This window comes from Morone saxatilis, unplaced genomic scaffold, assembly GCF_004916995.1.
Source record: "Morone saxatilis isolate NCDOM2014 unplaced genomic scaffold, NCSU_SB_2.0 Contig12, whole genome shotgun sequence".
NCBI classification, from domain to species: domain Eukaryota; kingdom Metazoa; phylum Chordata; class Actinopteri; family Moronidae; genus Morone; species Morone saxatilis.
The window spans coordinates 14,576,636-14,593,396 of NW_023339674.1; the positions used below are offsets into that span (position 1 = coordinate 14,576,636).

At 38.8% G+C, this 16,761-nt stretch overlaps 1 protein-coding gene across 2 annotated transcripts; it reads left to right on the plus strand.

Annotated features, from left to right (window-relative positions):
* Positions 1–610: 610 nt before the first annotated feature.
* matk (megakaryocyte-associated tyrosine kinase) lies at positions 611–15,347 on the plus strand. Of its 2 annotated transcripts, none has more exons than XM_035652639.1 (13): positions 611–852; positions 1,128–1,175; positions 2,543–2,656; positions 2,740–2,855; positions 3,226–3,445; positions 7,363–7,456; positions 7,583–7,648; positions 7,820–7,919; positions 8,490–8,574; positions 9,739–9,812; positions 9,961–10,156; positions 10,327–10,413; positions 13,568–15,347. In XM_035652639.1, the coding sequence occupies exons 2-13, from the start codon at positions 1,167–1,169 to the stop codon at positions 13,793–13,795; spliced, it is 1,389 nt and encodes a 462-aa protein (XP_035508532.1). In that variant the 5' UTR covers positions 611–852; positions 1,128–1,166; the 3' UTR covers positions 13,796–15,347. The 2 variants fall into 2 exon arrangements, with proteins under 2 accessions (XP_035508532.1, XP_035508533.1); XM_035652640.1 differs by having other exon boundaries at positions 2,743–2,855.
* The last annotated feature ends 1,414 nt before the right edge of the window (positions 15,348–16,761 follow it).

Below are 16,761 nucleotides of genomic sequence, written 5' to 3' on the forward strand. Positions count from 1 at the left end.
CGGGTCCTCTTCTAGGAGTCTGCCAGGTTGATGTTTCTACAGTATCCAAGAACGGACAAAGCAAACACTGGCTCTAGACTTTTACGCACTTTGTGCATTTCATAGCTACCATATTTCCCTTTGTGACAGAGTTGCAATATTTAACTCCATCACTGGATGTCACTAAATCCTACATACTGGTCCTTTATAATGGGGTTTAGGGTTTTCTCCTTACCAGAATTGTGGGTCTAAGGTATATGGAAACACATTTCTGCCAGTAAAATAAAACAAAACAACCTTTATAATAAAAAAAGTAAAGTCAAACTTACGAGATATACAGTCATAATTATGATTTTATGAAGGTATTTCTCATAATTTCGACTTTTTACAATATTATCAAAGCTAAGTTTTCATCTTATTTGTTTATTTTACTGGCGCTAATGGGCTTCCATAATATACAGAGGGATGTTAAATATTGTACAGACTGTAAAGCCCCCTGAGGCGAATAAATAAATCAAATTTGACTTGATATTACACAGCAAAAGAAATCACCCACAGCGTCACTTCTTGCGTCGCCTCATGAATAATGAGACACATTCATCTCAATATTGAGGAAGTGGTGTGACAGACTGACACCACAGCTGCTGCATTACATGTCTGGATGCCTTCATGAATATCCACAGAATCGGTTCCTACTTTTGTCGTTTCAATGAAGAAACCTGAGAAAAATACCGCCGCTGACTGAGGCGTAGCTCGGACGGAGGCTGCGGAGGATCTAGAAAGTCCAGTTCTGGTGATGTTTCCTTTCAGTTCAGTGAGCCAGCAGCTGTCCTGAAGAAGAAACAGGATCCGCATCTGTCCACACAGCCGCAGGTACTGAAACATTAATGTCGACACGAAAGCAGACTGGGAGAGCTGTCCGGTGGCCCTTTATCTTCTGGTTTACTTTTAATTTATGCGACAGGAGCAGCTTTTTATTGCTTTATTGTATTTGTTTGAGCCACAGTGTTAGTTTCCTCGACAGCAGCTACTCTTTTATCGAGGAAGATAATAGTATGTAGGCCTTCTTATATTATTACATGGATTATTATATATGTGTGTGTGTACTTTGGACAGAATTTAATGTGTCTATGTGTCCTCTTTGACAGGTGTTAAACACAGAATTATCCAGCCCTCCTGCCCCGCTCATGGCAAAGGTATGTAGACTCCTGTATGTATCAACGCTGTGTGATTCAGTGGTGGAGGAAGTATAAATACTTAACACACTGAAAAGTCCTGCACTGAAATCTTACTTTTATATGATACATTAGATTATTGTTACTTACGGATTGATGTAAAAGCAGCATTTTACTGTTATAGGTGGAGGTCATTTTTATATAGTTTGTATTGGACTGCAACTAATCTAATTCACCTGCTGATTAGTCTCTCCATTAATCGATTGATTGTTTAGTTTGAAAGAAAATCTGAAAATAGTGAGAAATGTCATCAGAGTTACCCAGAGCCCAAAGTGACATCGTCACAATGCTTGTTTGTCCAAATAATAGGACAAAATTCAACTCAATCATCCTTTTAGCTTCTTCTAATTTCATATGTAAAGTAACCAAAGCTGTAATATAAGTATAAAGTATTGTACTTCATGCTTTACTACATTTATTACACGTCTAAATTGTAGAGGTTATAAAGTGGCGTGAAAAGAAAAAAGTAAAGTACAAGTACCCCGAAGTTGTGAGTGAGATCTGTTAAATCTCTAAACTCTTAAGCAACCGAGAGTTTAACGTGTCAAACATAGAACTTAATCATTAATGATTTAAGGATAAAACTGGGGGCAAATGTTCTTTCTGTTGATTTTTTTGGTCCTAACAATCTCCTGGGATCTCCAGTGGTGTAGTAATGCAGGTGTACGGAGTATACCCACTTATTTTACAGTCAGCATTGTGTTTAAATCCCCTCTGATGTGTTGTTGTAGTTGTTGTAGTTGTCTCACTAGTCTCTGAGCCAGTACTGATTGCAAAATCTGCACCTCTCCTGTGGCTAATTTAAGAATGATCCTCATTGCCTGGGTGAGATAAATATGCAAGAGTAATCTTACAATTTTTTTCGTTCTTTCACGTCTTGCTTTATTTCTAAAAACACACGACACAAGCGACAGCACACACAGGGCTGGAACTCAGACACACCTTTCGGAACACTTCGTGGACATGAGAAACAGGGAGAGAGATGGTAGAGTGATGGGCTGGAGTGACTAAGCTACTGCCGCCCCTGTAATGGTGCATCAATAAGGAGTATATCCACATCTCCAGCCACAACTCAAATTTTTAATTGGAACAAGAATGGAGTTTATAATAGTTAATGAATAATGAGAAATTATGTATTGAGGTTTAAATGAAACAGTTCTTTAAAGATGGAAATCAACAGTGAAGTTTAAACTCAACGCAGCAGCCACAGAGCTTTGTGTCTCTCTGTTCCCCATCATCAGTAACAAACTACATGGGTCTTTGAAATGTTATATATATAATCATCCTGTTTAATATCAGATATCATAATTTTCCCTCTGCTGCTGCAGATGAGCTGGGCTGCCGGTACGCAGTGTGTAGCCAAGGGGGACCACAGGAAACCAAAACCAGGAGAACTGGCTTACCACAAAGGAGACATCCTCACCATTATCGACACGAGCACGGTACTGTCGTCTGTGAATGGATCTACAGACTGCGTTTGTTCTCAGAGTCATTATTTTTGACACCAGACTTTGTTTTTTTCTAGAAGAAGGGACATTACAAGGCCAAACACAACACCACAGGAGAGGAGGGACTCATAAACTCCACCAATGTGCGTGAAAGAGAGGCTCTACGTGTGGACCCCAGCCTCAGCCTCATGCCGTACGTCCTCTCAATTTTACCCTTTTTTCGCCCAACTGTGTGTCATCATATGCACGTTTACATGCAGTTTACAAGCAGTGTGACTGTCACATGGAGGCGGACTAGTTTCTAACTTTAGCTGTTGCTTTGGTCAACCACTTGTGACCACACTGATGCTAGACGTGCAAACAAACCTTTTCTCAAAATTAATCACTTCAGCTTCCCTTTTTCTGAAAAGTGAACCACTGAATGTTTTACATGTTTTCACCTCCTGCCTGTTCTTCCATCTGCAAGTTATCTTGGACTCATTTGAGATGTATAATGTATCAGTATGATCACAGGTTTGTTATGTGTATATTTTTGTGGCTCACCCATTGCTGTCTTTCACTAGTTGGTTTCATGGGAAGATCTCTGGTCCAGAGGCGGTGAGCAAGCTGCAGCCGGCAGAGGATGGTCTGTACCTCGTTCGAGAGTCCATCCGCCATCCCGGAGACTACGTCCTGTGTGTCAGCGTCTCTGGAGAGGTCATCCACTACCGCGTGATTTATCAGGACAACAAGCTGACCATTGATAACGTGCAGTACTTCTACAACCTCATTGACATGATAGAGGTAAGAAGCTCCACCTCTACTGTCTTTACCCAGAACAGAGAAAAGGGAACTTCACCTACTTCCAAAGTGCATGGACAAAGGAAACTCCAACTCATTGTAGTAGAAATAACAACTTTATTGTGAGATTAACATTAACAGATTAACAGATTAACATGTTTTAGCTTGTGGTCAAATGAAACCCACAAGCTAAAACATGTTTTATCTCACAAATACGTTTCTTTCTGTTGCTGGAGTTTCCACAAAAAGTACAAAGATCAAATACGCTGTTGCTTATATATATACACGTGTATGTATATATATATATATATATATACAACACTTAATGAATTACACATTAAAAGCAGTTTTGAAAAGGTGGGTTTTGATCAGTGATTTGAAAGTTGGATGGATCAGTACAGTCTCGGATTTGTTTGGGGAGAGAGTTCCAGAGGGAGGGGGCAGCAATGGAGAAGGCTCTGTCGCCCCAGGTACAATGCTTGGTCCTCAGTGGTGGAGACAGGAGGTTGGCATCAGAAGACTGGAGGCGATGGAGCAGGTCTGCAAGGCAGGAGGGGGCCTGGTTGTGGAGGGCTTTGTGAGTGAGGAGTAGGACTTTATGTTGAATGTTTGCTGAATTTACAAGAAGGCCCAAAAAATTAAGAATTTATTGTAGACAGCGTTTTACAAAGTTTATAAGGTTGCGCCTTACTCAACAACCCACCAAATTGTGTGATTTATTAGGGGAGTCTGGGGGGTATTGCAGTGCAGTTCATAAGTTGTACAGTGTGTTCGCAAACATCTGCTCCTTATTTTGGCAGGCTGTAATACATGTAATTTGTATTACAGCGTGTTTCGTGTGTACTTCAGTCAGTTGAGTCGGCAGTCATTCTTGTGGCCCAAGAAGCCTCACAGACAGAAGACGTGGTCAAAAGCGTCCTGAACCACCTCAGCAAGCAAATGGTTTGAGTCATCTAATCACACGATTAGCATGCTGCGTATGATGGAAAGAGTCATAGAATACTATATTCAACCACCGTACTTTTGGTCTAGAACTGCATTAAACGTCAATCCAACAACACTAATGGAACAACATTACGCCACCTAGCCCTAATGTCCAAACTAACAATACATTCTGTGTTGACTTTGCAACCTGTGCATATCACTGACTAACAATTATAAACATACAACGCGCTTCCTCTGAATAGCCTCACCAGAATTAACCAGAAAATAATAAAAATAACTGCTACTTTAAGAACAGAGAACACAGAGATGTATATACAATATAAACTCCATAGCTGCTGTAACCAATAACACACATCAAAGACAGTAGCACAGTTCTTACATACTCTTTGTCCCTCTCTGTAGTTGTTGTACCCTATTCATCTGTCTGAATGTCATTCTGTGACCACTGTGAAACCACAAAGTCCTTACCAACCAAACATTTCCGCTGAAGGTGTAACAGTCACAGCTGTGTCTAAAGTAAAACTTTAACTGTGAGAATGTTAGCATTATGCCAGACCCAGCATGCACCACCAATCAACAGCGTGATTTGTTTGATTTGGGTCTCTTAAGGTGTATTATAGATGAGGCAGAGGTACAGTTATGCTAACCATAACCCACAGTGGCATTGTCCTTAATTTTAGTGCAGTATTGCTGTGCATTGTTTTACTGCTCACTGACAGCTAGGCCCAACCCGGGGGAGACCACACACTCGACCAGTGAGCATTCAACGTGTATGTTTTGAGTGTGAGCTAAATGCAGAATGTCTCTGCTTACCTGCAGGTGCAGACCTATGCAAGTATATTTAAGGTGCAGACACACCAGCTGCTCTGCTGCATGCCAACTTCACACCTTTCTTTTGTTCCATTGTCTCACCGTTTCTCACGAATTTTTCACTTGAGCTTTCACTGCCAGTGTGGCATGTATTTAACATTCATCAGTGGGACACAATGAAAAAGTACTTAAACCTACTAAAGGGAGTTTTTAACTGGTCTTGAAACTGTCTCAACTTAATAATGATGGCAAAAAAACATGTCTACAGCCAGTGTTTGGATTGTCTGTTCTGGGCTACGGTAGAGACACTGGTTCAAAATAAAAGATAAAAACAGCTCAATCTAAAGTAACAAACATATTTACTCTTATTTTCAGGTGATTATACACTAATTAACTAAACTAACTAAATTATATTCCATATCTGCCAATAGATCCTCTTAAATGTTACACACTGGACCTTTAAGTAAAAGTAAAGAACTCCCACACAAAGTATAACTGAGGCTGATGGGATTGTCATTTGTTTTGCAGCAACAACTGTGTTCACTAAATTTCGTAGCAATCCAAACTGACCAAAGTCAGTAAGACCATGAAAGTTTGTACAAAATTTCATCCATCCAAATCTACTAGTCCTCGGCACTCTGATGCCGGCTGTATTTACAGCCAAAGTGTGAAAACCCATCAGCATAACTGACACCAGTGTAAAAATATACACTTCATGAGTCAAAATGAAGCAGAGAACAGGAAAACCCAGCAAGCGCAGCCCTTTTACGGTTTATCTGTGTTTGGCCTGTGTTTGTGTGAGGGTGCATCCAAAGCTTCGCTGCCGTGAGGTTTGGATGTGGACTCGACAGAGACGGCCAGCTCTCGTTCAGCAGTATCTTATCAGCGAGCCGCAGATGGCTTCAGGCCTGAGTCAGACCGGCTGACTGATTCCTGCGAGGAAGCAGACTGAAGGCGTTTCAGAGGAATATTTGGCCTGAATCATGTTTTAAATGTCTCACTGCTGGCAGACTGCTGACAATATAAAACCAGCCTCTGATGTGTCACTGGTAATATAGCTGCCGCCTGTTGATGCTTTGTATTTTGTGGTTAGGAAACAGAAACATTGAAGAGTATCTGTTCATAGATTGTGTGGTGCTAAATAAAGATAAATATGGGTTTAACCTCATTGTTTTTCTGTGAAGCCACAGTACTGCCCAGTGTGCAACTGGCTTCCTGAGTACTGTAGAGTACTTGCAGGGCTCAAATTATCTAGAGAAATGTATAATAATATCGACTATACATTCATAAACCTGATGTTTGTGTGAACCATTACATAACACTTTACAACAAACTTTTCCTGTTCATTATGGAAGCCCTGAGAGGCAAGAGAAGAAAAAAATCTGGTGATCAAATTTATATGTCTGCTTTAAATTGTTTTTTCTCCTGTGTTTAAAAACAAAAACATTCTGCGAGAATGATCTTGCTAAAGCCTTGTTTGCACGGGACTACTAGTATCAGGGGACCTGATGTGATTTGTTATAATTGGGGAGAACGTCTGTGATCTTAATCCCGTACGAATCTGCCTCGTCCGTAATTTTTAAAGTGAAAATTCCATTGCAAATTACACAAAGGTCCTATAATATTAGATAATATTAGTCCCTCTGTAATAAGTGTCGTATTTTTTATTTATCAAACTGGTATTTTAATGTAACAGAGCAGAACTTATGTGGAGCCGCAGTGGAAGAAGTGCTGCACCTAAAAGTCTTACAGGTCATTGATGTATATTATTAGTAACTGTTTTTTTTTTGTGAGCCTATTTTGTTTGTGTTGTTGTAATACTCATTTTATGTCACAAGAGGCTGAAGTGCACAACTACCCCAAGTTCTAAAGAAGACTAAAAGCATACATATTTATTTTAATTTCTCCATGCGCTTTAAATACAAAGTACATATAATGTATGTTAGCAAGTTGTGTTACATTACAGTAATGTTTTTTAAATTAAAATACATTTCTGGGCAAAAGAAAAAATGATCCCAGCAAAACTTTTTTCCCACCTGCTCTTAATTCACAAACACTAAAAGACTTAGAAAACAGATTTTTTTTTCTTATCTTATCAGCGCTTACCAAAGGAAATTGACTGAATGTGTGTAGTCAATATCTGTTGTGTGTTTTTCTGTCTCTAGTTTTACTCAAAGAACAAAGGCTCCATTGCTACAACTCTTCTGAAGCCCAAACAAAAACACGGAACCAAGTCAGCAGAGTTGGAGCTGTCTAAAAGTAAGTAGTTTAAATAGTAAATAAATATAAATGGATTATTGGTAATTAAATATAAAAACAGTGATTATGATAGCATGTGAAGGTGTGTATGTCGGGTTTACAGTATTATTCATGTCTCCCCTCCAGCTGGATGGCTGCTGGACATTACAAAGCTCAAACTGGGGGAGAGTATCGGAGAAGGGGAGTTTGGTGGTGAGCTTTCTTTGATTCTATCTATCGTCACTGTTATCAGCATATCAACATCTATTGACGTGTTGAGGAAAAGAGCAACATGTATAATGAAAAAGTGTCTGTAAGAGTTGTGTTGTTGTTGTGTGTGTGTGCTGTCTTGGTTGTGTTCTGATGCGTGATTGTCAACCCCAGCTGTGTATGAAGGAGAGTATATGGGCCAGAGGGTGGCAGTAAAGACCATTAAATGTGATGTCACGGCTCAGGCCTTCATGCAGGAGACCACAGTTATGACGTGAGTCTGAAGATTTGCTCAATTTGAATGTTTTTCCCACTTTGTAATTTCTGATAAAACACTTTGACGAGGTGTGTATTAAAGGTCCAGTGTGGAACATTTAAGAGCGTATATTGGCAGAAATGGAATACAACATAAATAGTTATGTTTTAATCAGTTTATAATCACCTGACAATAACAATCGTTGTGTTTTTGTTACCTTAGAATGAGACGTTTTTATGTACAGAGGGAGTGGGTCCTGTTGAGACCACCATGTTGAACCACCATGTTTCTACAGTAGTGCACACAAACTAAACACTGGCTGTAGATTGTGCCTTTCATGTTTTTTGTTTCACAGCCACCGTAGTATCTCAAGCACACTTGCTGAGCTGTATTCATATTGGTTGATCTCCAATTTCATTGATAGATGCCACAAATTCCTACAGACTGGACCTTTAATTTATTAAGTTATGTTTGTTTAGTAGTAAGTTTGCTCAGTGAAACTCTTATTGTGAAAGTGATCACATAATTAATTAAATGTATTGGCGTAACTATTTTTATTGTGTTTTTAATGTTGTTTCACTCTTCCAGGAAACTCCAGCATAAAAACCTGGTGCGATTGTTGGGGGTCATTCTTCACAAAGGGCTTCATATTGTCACAGAGCTCATGACGAAGGTACAGTAAACACATCATTTATCACTGGTTCTAAGGCTGGAAAATAAATCTTAATTATAATAACAACCAGTAACAAGAATAAATAATAAAAATAGTAAACATAGTGAATGAATATTGAGCGTAGATTGAGGATGTTTAAAAATAAATGCCTTGTTACGTTACACAGTGAAGCAGAAAATAAAATCATATATAGGAAGTGGAACCCAACAGGTTTGTCCTCTGTGACCAGAACAGTTTCAGAACTCAACATGAGTCACTGGTGGAAAATCTGCTCGATGTTGCGTCTCTTAAATAGCAGCGATGGGAACCCTCTTTCTAAACAAGAAGCTGGAGCCACGAGCGCTGAATATATCTGCCTGTTTCTGCAAATTCACCACCAGCAGCAGCAGATAAGACAGACTTTATTTTCTCCCACACCGGAGAGACGAGAAAATACACATAAAATACAGGATGTAATAGAAATAGAAAACAAGAGTTATACGTACAGCTAGTGAGAGTTATTATTATTTGCTGGGGTTGTTTTACTTTCTCCTGGAGGAGAGACAGAGGGTAGAGCGGCACTGCACGTTTTCACTGATCGTGTGTTTGCTTGTAGGCATGTGTTTATAAGTTAAGTACTAATTTATGTGTATGCTTTAGGATGGATGCAGATGTTTGTCTGTCATTTTTAACAGATTGCTTTGGTTGTTTTATCTCAGGCTATGTGGTTTTGTTTATGATGGTTTTATTGTGATGTTTGGTTTTGATGCAGCAGTTCCCTTAATCCAAAACAACTGTTCTCCTATGGGAGACTGTAAAAGTAACCTTAACCTCAAAAAGTCACATTATACAATGCCCTGCTGCCACTTGAAGCCACCATTGATGCAATGACATGCCAACGATTGCAATGAACCTTTAGGAAGTCAGAGTCTGCCTTCCTCTCCTGATTAATGAAATAAGGTCCAAATCCAGAAGCTCATTGTGGTTGCCTAACCTCGAGTCTAGATCTATATACATTCTATTATGACTTTATGGCACTAAATAACTTGTCTATTGCTGGGTTAACACATTTACAAATATACTGCAGCAGCAAGACACTACCCCCCTGTCTAAATGTAGTCATTCTAACTGGGAAATCTCATTCAAGTATTTTATAATTTGTGTATGTGTGTGTTTGTGTTTCAGGGAAACCTCGTTAACTTTCTCAGGACAAGAGGACGTTCGGTCGTAAACACAGTTCAGCTGCTCCACTTCGCTCTGTGAGTTCAAACTTCAAAGACAATCTTAATGCAAAAACTGCTTTATATCTGCATATACATGATGTTGTGTTGTTTGCTTGTGTGTGTGTTCACAGTACAAAATTAAAATGAGAATTGTTTGTTATGTGTTTACTATCTATGTGGTCAGCGATGTGTGTGAGGGGATGGAGTACCTGGAGTCCAAGAAGTTGGTTCACAGAGATTTGGCAGCTCGTAACGTGCTGGTCTCTGACGACAGCGTGGCCAAGGTCAGCGACTTTGGTCTGACCAAGGTGGACTCGAAGGTGTCAGATAACGTCAAACTGCCGGTCAAATGGACGGCCCCCGAAGCTCTGAAGAAAGAGGTCAGTTTGAGTTTGTTTTTGTTTTTATATTTCTATATCTGTCTCTGCCTCTCTGTGATATTTAAGTGTAACAATACAGTCATTGTGCATAAAATAAAGATACGCTGCTGTTTCACTTAATTTAAAGGGAATTTATTAATTACGTGTATACATTTGCTACCATTGTGCAGAAATTCTCCACAAAGTCAGATGTTTGGAGCTACGGTGTTCTTCTTTGGGAGATCTTCTCTTACGGTCGCCAACCTTACCCTAAGATGGTATGTAGCACCAGTATATATTATAATTTATTAATTAATAATGTATTACTATAATGTGCGGCACTCAGCACATAGGTGCATTACAGGCAGGTAAGTTACAGCTGAGGCTACAGTCAGAAGATAGTTAGCTTAGCTTAGCACAAAGACTGGAAACGGGGGGAAACAGCTAGCCTGGCTCGGTCCGAAGGTTACAAAATCCACCTACCTCTTTCTGCTCTTTACTCAGAATACATTTGTATAAACCTCAGTCAACTTTCCTGTATTTACGTACATATATTGTCACATCTTAAGTTACCTAATTTTAGCAAAAAACTAGCTAACTCACTAATCTACATTAATTGTTAACTAGCTAGTTAGTTAGCTGAATAATTAGCAAGTGTTTTGCTTCAGGCCAAACACTTGCTAGGTAATCTATATTAATTATTACCTACCTAGTTACATCTAGCTAATGTAATGATGAATAATGAAATAATGAAAGCTAACTAATTAGCTAGCTAAAGATTGCTGTTAATTAGCTAGCCTTTTAGCTAACATTTTGCTAACTTGACTATATATGTATATGTTTAAACCATCTTCAAAATGTGGTTGTCTTTTTAACATAGACGAGCCTAGCACAGAGCAATACAAAAACCAAAGGTATTAGGTTTTAGTACATTAAAAGTTGTGGTTTTATGGGAGGTTATGTGCTGGACTATATCTTGGCCGCGACCAGTTGCACTTCCTGGAGTCTTGTTGTCACTGTGAGGTTGCCGGGCAACCAGCAAACTTTATCTTCTCATCTTACTCTCAGAAAGAAAGTTAAAACAGGTAAATTTCCCAAAATCAGTCTTCTGTCTGTGAAATGATCTAGTATTCACAATCTATTACACTAGATTTGACTAATTGTTTGATTAAGTTTGACACTTTGCTGAATAAAACTTTCTCACTGTGCTCACGACTAAAGAAGCTAAGTTTGAGAAATAAAGGAACATTAAAAACATCTGCAAGATAAGCTTCTCATTGACTGAGTCACTGTCCTCAACGTGTCAAGAAAGAGTTTCAAGCTTGTTACATAACTGTGACTTCCATGTCATGTCAGGATTCACGTCTGTGTCACGTAGTAGGAGTGTAATTGGAAAGCTGCCAGACCCAGGGGTCAGATCCGTCGTTAGACCGTCATCTCTGGATGGACTTACTGTGTCTGAGCAGGAAGCTACAGTTGCAGTGCGTCAGTGAGGATAGAGGTTTAGTGTCTCTGCTGTTGCTGTACATTGTGACAGGATAACATGTAGAAATTACCGTAATGTTCTTAGCAAGTAGATAATCTGCTTTATGAACTGTTTTTGTTGGAAGGAAGAGGAAGGAACCCTTTACCTGTGTCGTACATGCAGTGGTGGATTGTAACTAAGTACATTTACTCAAGTACTGTACATACAGGAAGTACAGTTTTGAGGTACTTTACTTGAATTGAACTACTTCTACTCCACTTTCAGAGTGAAAGATTGTACTTTTTTACTTACTACAGTTATCTGACAACTGATAATAAAAAATAAACCACCTAAGTTTATGAAATTCACATTGTTAAATATTATATTAGTGTTTTTTCCCCTCTGAACTTCCCACTTTGAATGCAAACTGTTCATCAGGGATGCACAATATGGATTTTTATTTAAGCTGATATGATAACCGATAATTACCTGCTTCTCATGGCTGATACTGATAACTGAAACATTTAACATTTTTTATTTTAAAAAGTTCATCAAAAAGTTCATAACCTGTAGTTTTTACACTACCCTGGAGGTAAGAAAGGCTGAGATATAGTGAGCAAAGATAGATAATTTAATATTTAATAACTATGATCAACTCTATTATTCATTATTATTCATATCATTATTATTAACAACACTTGACTCTTCAAATGTTCTTTTATTTTTTATATTTAAGTTACAAACATACTTTAGCTTTCATAGAACATAAAGCCTATCAATCATTTTGCATAAGAATTCAAAATAAATTATTAGCATTATGGACCGATTATTTATCAGCTGTAATTTAATCATCCTGCTGATTCATAATAATATAAAGTATTAATAATATTATTATTAATTTTTATTATTATATTATTAATAATATAAGTTATTGGACGATAATTTATCTGTCCCAATAATTATCATGCATCCCTTGTTTAAATCCAATGAAATATACTCCAATAAACTCTTCCTAAAGAGGTTAAATTATCCAATATTTCGCTAAGAGACAGACCAGAACATTTGTGTAGCAGAACTTTCCTCTTCCATTAATCATCTCACAACCCACACATTGATGCATCAGTATTATTAATCTGGTTAATGTCATATATAATTTTTCTGCAGAACGAGTACATACTTTTGATACTTTATATTATTATAGTATTAGCATTATAGTATATCTGGATAAAAATACTTGTAATACTGTAATGGAGAGTGGGTACTTTACCATGTCATTTGTAAAGGATCTGAGTACTTCCGCCACTGCATTCATGTAGACGTCAGAGCAGGTGGGAGTAGGTGGAAACAGGCCAAGACGGAGGGGTCAGAGGTTGACGTCACGCAAAGACTGGATCCTGTTGACACTGTAATGGAGAGAAAGAAACTATGCTTCTTAAACGCAGCTCTGTTTGTCATAGTCTTTCTCATGTAATCCCTGCTCCGTGATCACATGAGGTGATTTGTCATTTGGCCTGTGGTTCAGCGAGGACAGAGGGATCAGGCAGCATTAATCGAAGGGACAATTAGCACAGCACGACCTTGCATGTGTCTTTTTGCACCTTATTTCAGGCGGTGTCTTTTTAAATGCAGATGATTACCTCCTAATTACAGCCTGTTTAACATATACGCTGGTTGATTTATTAGGGTCAAGTTTATTTTCCCCTCAATTAAACTCTGCGCCTGGTCATTTGTTATCTGTTGGCAGGAAGAGGGGCCAAGAGACCAAGAGAAAAAGTAGAAAGGGGGATAACACATATAGTATAATAAAGTAGTATAAGTCATAACTACACTACTCTACTAAATAAATTGGCTTTATTCACTGTTTAGTATTCTGAATTTATCCACTTGTACCACAAACTAATGTGACCACTTCTCCCTCTTTGTCTTCACTGATCCTGCCGCCCTCTCCGTGGTTCCGGCTCATGTAGTCTCTGAAGGAGGTGAAGGAGAGAGTGGAGGGGGGCTATCGCATGGAGGCTCCAGAGGACTGCCCCCCTGGTGTTTACTCCATGATGAAGATTTGCTGGGAGCAGGAGCCACGCAGAAGGCCCGCTTTCCACAAACTGAGAGAGAAACTTGAACGAGAGATGGGTAAATGCAGCCCGAGCCCTGGGTCGGAGCGTCGAGATGGGATCAGGTCTGCATCTGGATGCTGATCCAGGTTGTGGATCCTGAACTCCAGCAGCACATCGTGAACCCCTCCTGTGGAGTGAACAGTTCTAGCTGGATTCCTTTTAATGGTTGAGACAATAAAATCATCATGTAATGACAATGAGAAATTGTTTATAATGAAGCCATGAGTAGACTAAACTTTGCTTTAGTGGATCTGAGAAAGGACAAAATGGGTGAATCAGACCGTGGTTTGATCATTTTCAGTCACAGACTCATTGCAGTGTGGCTATATGACGACGTCAGACTGTCTGTCCGTCCTCCACCTCAATCCAGACTGAGATATCTCAACAACTACTGGATGGATTGCCGTGAAACTTTGTCCCGACAGTCCTGATGCCTTTTTACATTGACATTTTGGCAGTAGTGTTCTGTGAGCGGATGGAGAAAGGAATAAGGAATACTTCACTCAAAAAGCATAGTTATGCAGTTGTCTCACCCGTCTGTGGGCCAGTATTGATTGCAAAATCTGCACCTGATGTTAATTTCATAATGATCATTATTCCCCGAAGTAAAGCAGCACAAGTTAGAGTAGTCTCACACGTCACTGTTTATAACACAGGGTGTTTATCCTTTGCTGGATGAAACGTTGGGGCATAAATTAAGAGTAGACCCACTTCTTCAGGCACCACTACACCACTAAGAAGGAGTAGATCAGAAGTTAATAAATAAACTTCTGCACACTGAGTAACCTGCAATATAACATTTAATTGTGATGTTTTTGTAGACCTTCATCAGGAGAAAGAATGAACGTCACTTCATTCCGTGGTATCTGTATGATCAGAAATCTACTGTTTCACATGAAGAGTGAATACAGATATTTAATGTCAGGGAGAGATGTCATTCAAAGATTAAACATATGTACAGGAATGAGATGGGAAGGACAGAGATGGAGGAGAGGAAAAATGTTTATCCTGGATTTAATCACAGATAGCCAAATCTGCTTGTATCCTGGCATTAATGCTCAGAAATATGCCATGGACTCAGGGCTTAACATGGCAAATCTGTAATGTTATTGCTGGTGTACAATAAGTAAATAATTTTATGTAAATACTTAGCAGCATTTTGCTTGTGTGCAGAGAAGATTGGGATGGTTTGTCATTCTCTGCAGGTACACTGCAGGCCTTTGGTTAATTCTCATAAAGCACAGTTGTTTTTATGAAGGCCAGAAGTCAAAGATGAACTTCGGTATGCATATTATTTTTTCAGATTTCTTTTTAGAAACCAAACCTCGTACTATTTTTGACTCACACTCCACCACTTAGCGTACTCGGGGCGAACTTTGATTCAATTCATTCAAATTTAATTTGTTTCTTAAGACTGAATCTGTGGGAAATATGGTATTTATTCCTACTTTCTCTTCCCTCTTTTATTGGGATTTTGAGATTATTGGAGTGACTTTGTGTTATCCACCATCCTCTTGGGGTTTTTTTTCCAAGTCCAAAATGTTTTCTGCTTTCCTGCAGATGATTTTATTTTGTTGTTTTTACATATATAGTATGTATTCTATTTATTAAAGTACATGTATTACTCATTTCACAGGATGTTATTGTCAGCTGCTTTTTAATAGAAATGCCATGAAATGTTCACTTTCAGACAAGACTAATACACTTTCAGTTTCACCACAAAATGAAGCCTCTTTTTCGGATTGTTGTCACGTCACAAGACCAAATTAAAGATGTCATTTGATTTAAGTCTATGAAAAGCCTGGTATTTGTCCCAGGAGACGGACCCCAAATTGAGGCTTGATCCTCCGTCTCTTGTTATCACACAGTGCGAGCGAGGGGCCTCCACGATTTGTTCAATCTGCTCTGTGTTTTCCAGAATCTCTCTAATGGGATGAGCAGCAATTTTCTGCACAAGGATTTATAAAGGAACCAAATGATAATAAAAGATTTGCTGTCTTCGATGGGGATGACTTATACATTATTGAGTGAAGGATTTTTTCTGAATATCAGCAGTTATTTCCTCGTTGCTTGTCAACGTGTGTTTCGTAGCACTGATGCAAGGATATCAGGACAAAGCTTTTTTTCCTGGTACCCAAATGTTAAGAGCTTGAGCTCTAAAGATGTTTTTCAGAGGTTCTAATGCCCTCCAAGGTGTGCTTTCTACTGATACTTAGTGAAGAGCTAATCTGCTAAGGCAGAGACATGGACTGACAGATAATGAGCCGACAGCTGTCACGTTCATCAGTTTCTAAAAAGAGGAAAGTCAAATTCTCTGAACTGTTTGTCTGAACAAATTGCAAATGACTTGAAACAATCACCGTGATGTTAAAGAGCTTACTTTTAGCTTTGATTTTTGGCTTTTTATATATATAGTAGTCCCCCAATTATTAGGATACCAACTGTAATTGGACAAAAATCATTTTATGAGTCCTCAAATTTAATATTTGTTGTAAATCCCTCTGTGATCTGTACTGCAGCCACCCTCAATTTTTGCTTGTTTTGGAAGTTTTTTGCTTTCGGTCTGGTCTCACATGTCTCTGACAACAACTATGTTAAGTCCCAACACATGCATTATTTTCTACAAGTTATTCTAGTTATTGCTTGCTGGCATATCATGGCTCAATACCTCTCACGTTTGTCTTTACGTCTGCTCCGAGTGGAGCCAGTGCTGCCCCTGACAATCTCTGGATGTGCAGCTGTATGAACACGGTCTAGGAACTGACCTGATTATGTTGGTTAGGTTTAAGTAGATTGTGGTCACTTTAGAAGGTCTGAGGTTAAGAGGAAAAGAGTAGCTTGGTTCTCTGAGCCAATATACGTATTAGACATAAGATGCTCTTCCTAGAAAATGGTATCATCAGCAGATGCTCCCCAGGGGCTTTTGTTGGCCTCATAAATGAACCCTAACCCATCAACCAGACTGATCGGTGCCATTTTAAAACAGAAATTCTGTTTTGTTATTGTAAACCTGCAACGTTATTCTTTCATCTATTATGACTATTGGT

Excerpts from the sequence above, each read along its gene's own strand:
- matk (XM_035652639.1), top strand. Across the intron at positions 7,649-7,819 it reads CGGAGAAGGGGAGTTTGGTG|CTGTGTATGAAGGAGAGTAT; the intron begins GTGAGCTTTCTT and ends TGTCAACCCCAG. Across the intron at positions 8,575-9,738 it reads TCACAGAGCTCATGACGAAG|GGAAACCTCGTTAACTTTCT; the intron begins GTACAGTAAACA and ends TTTGTGTTTCAG.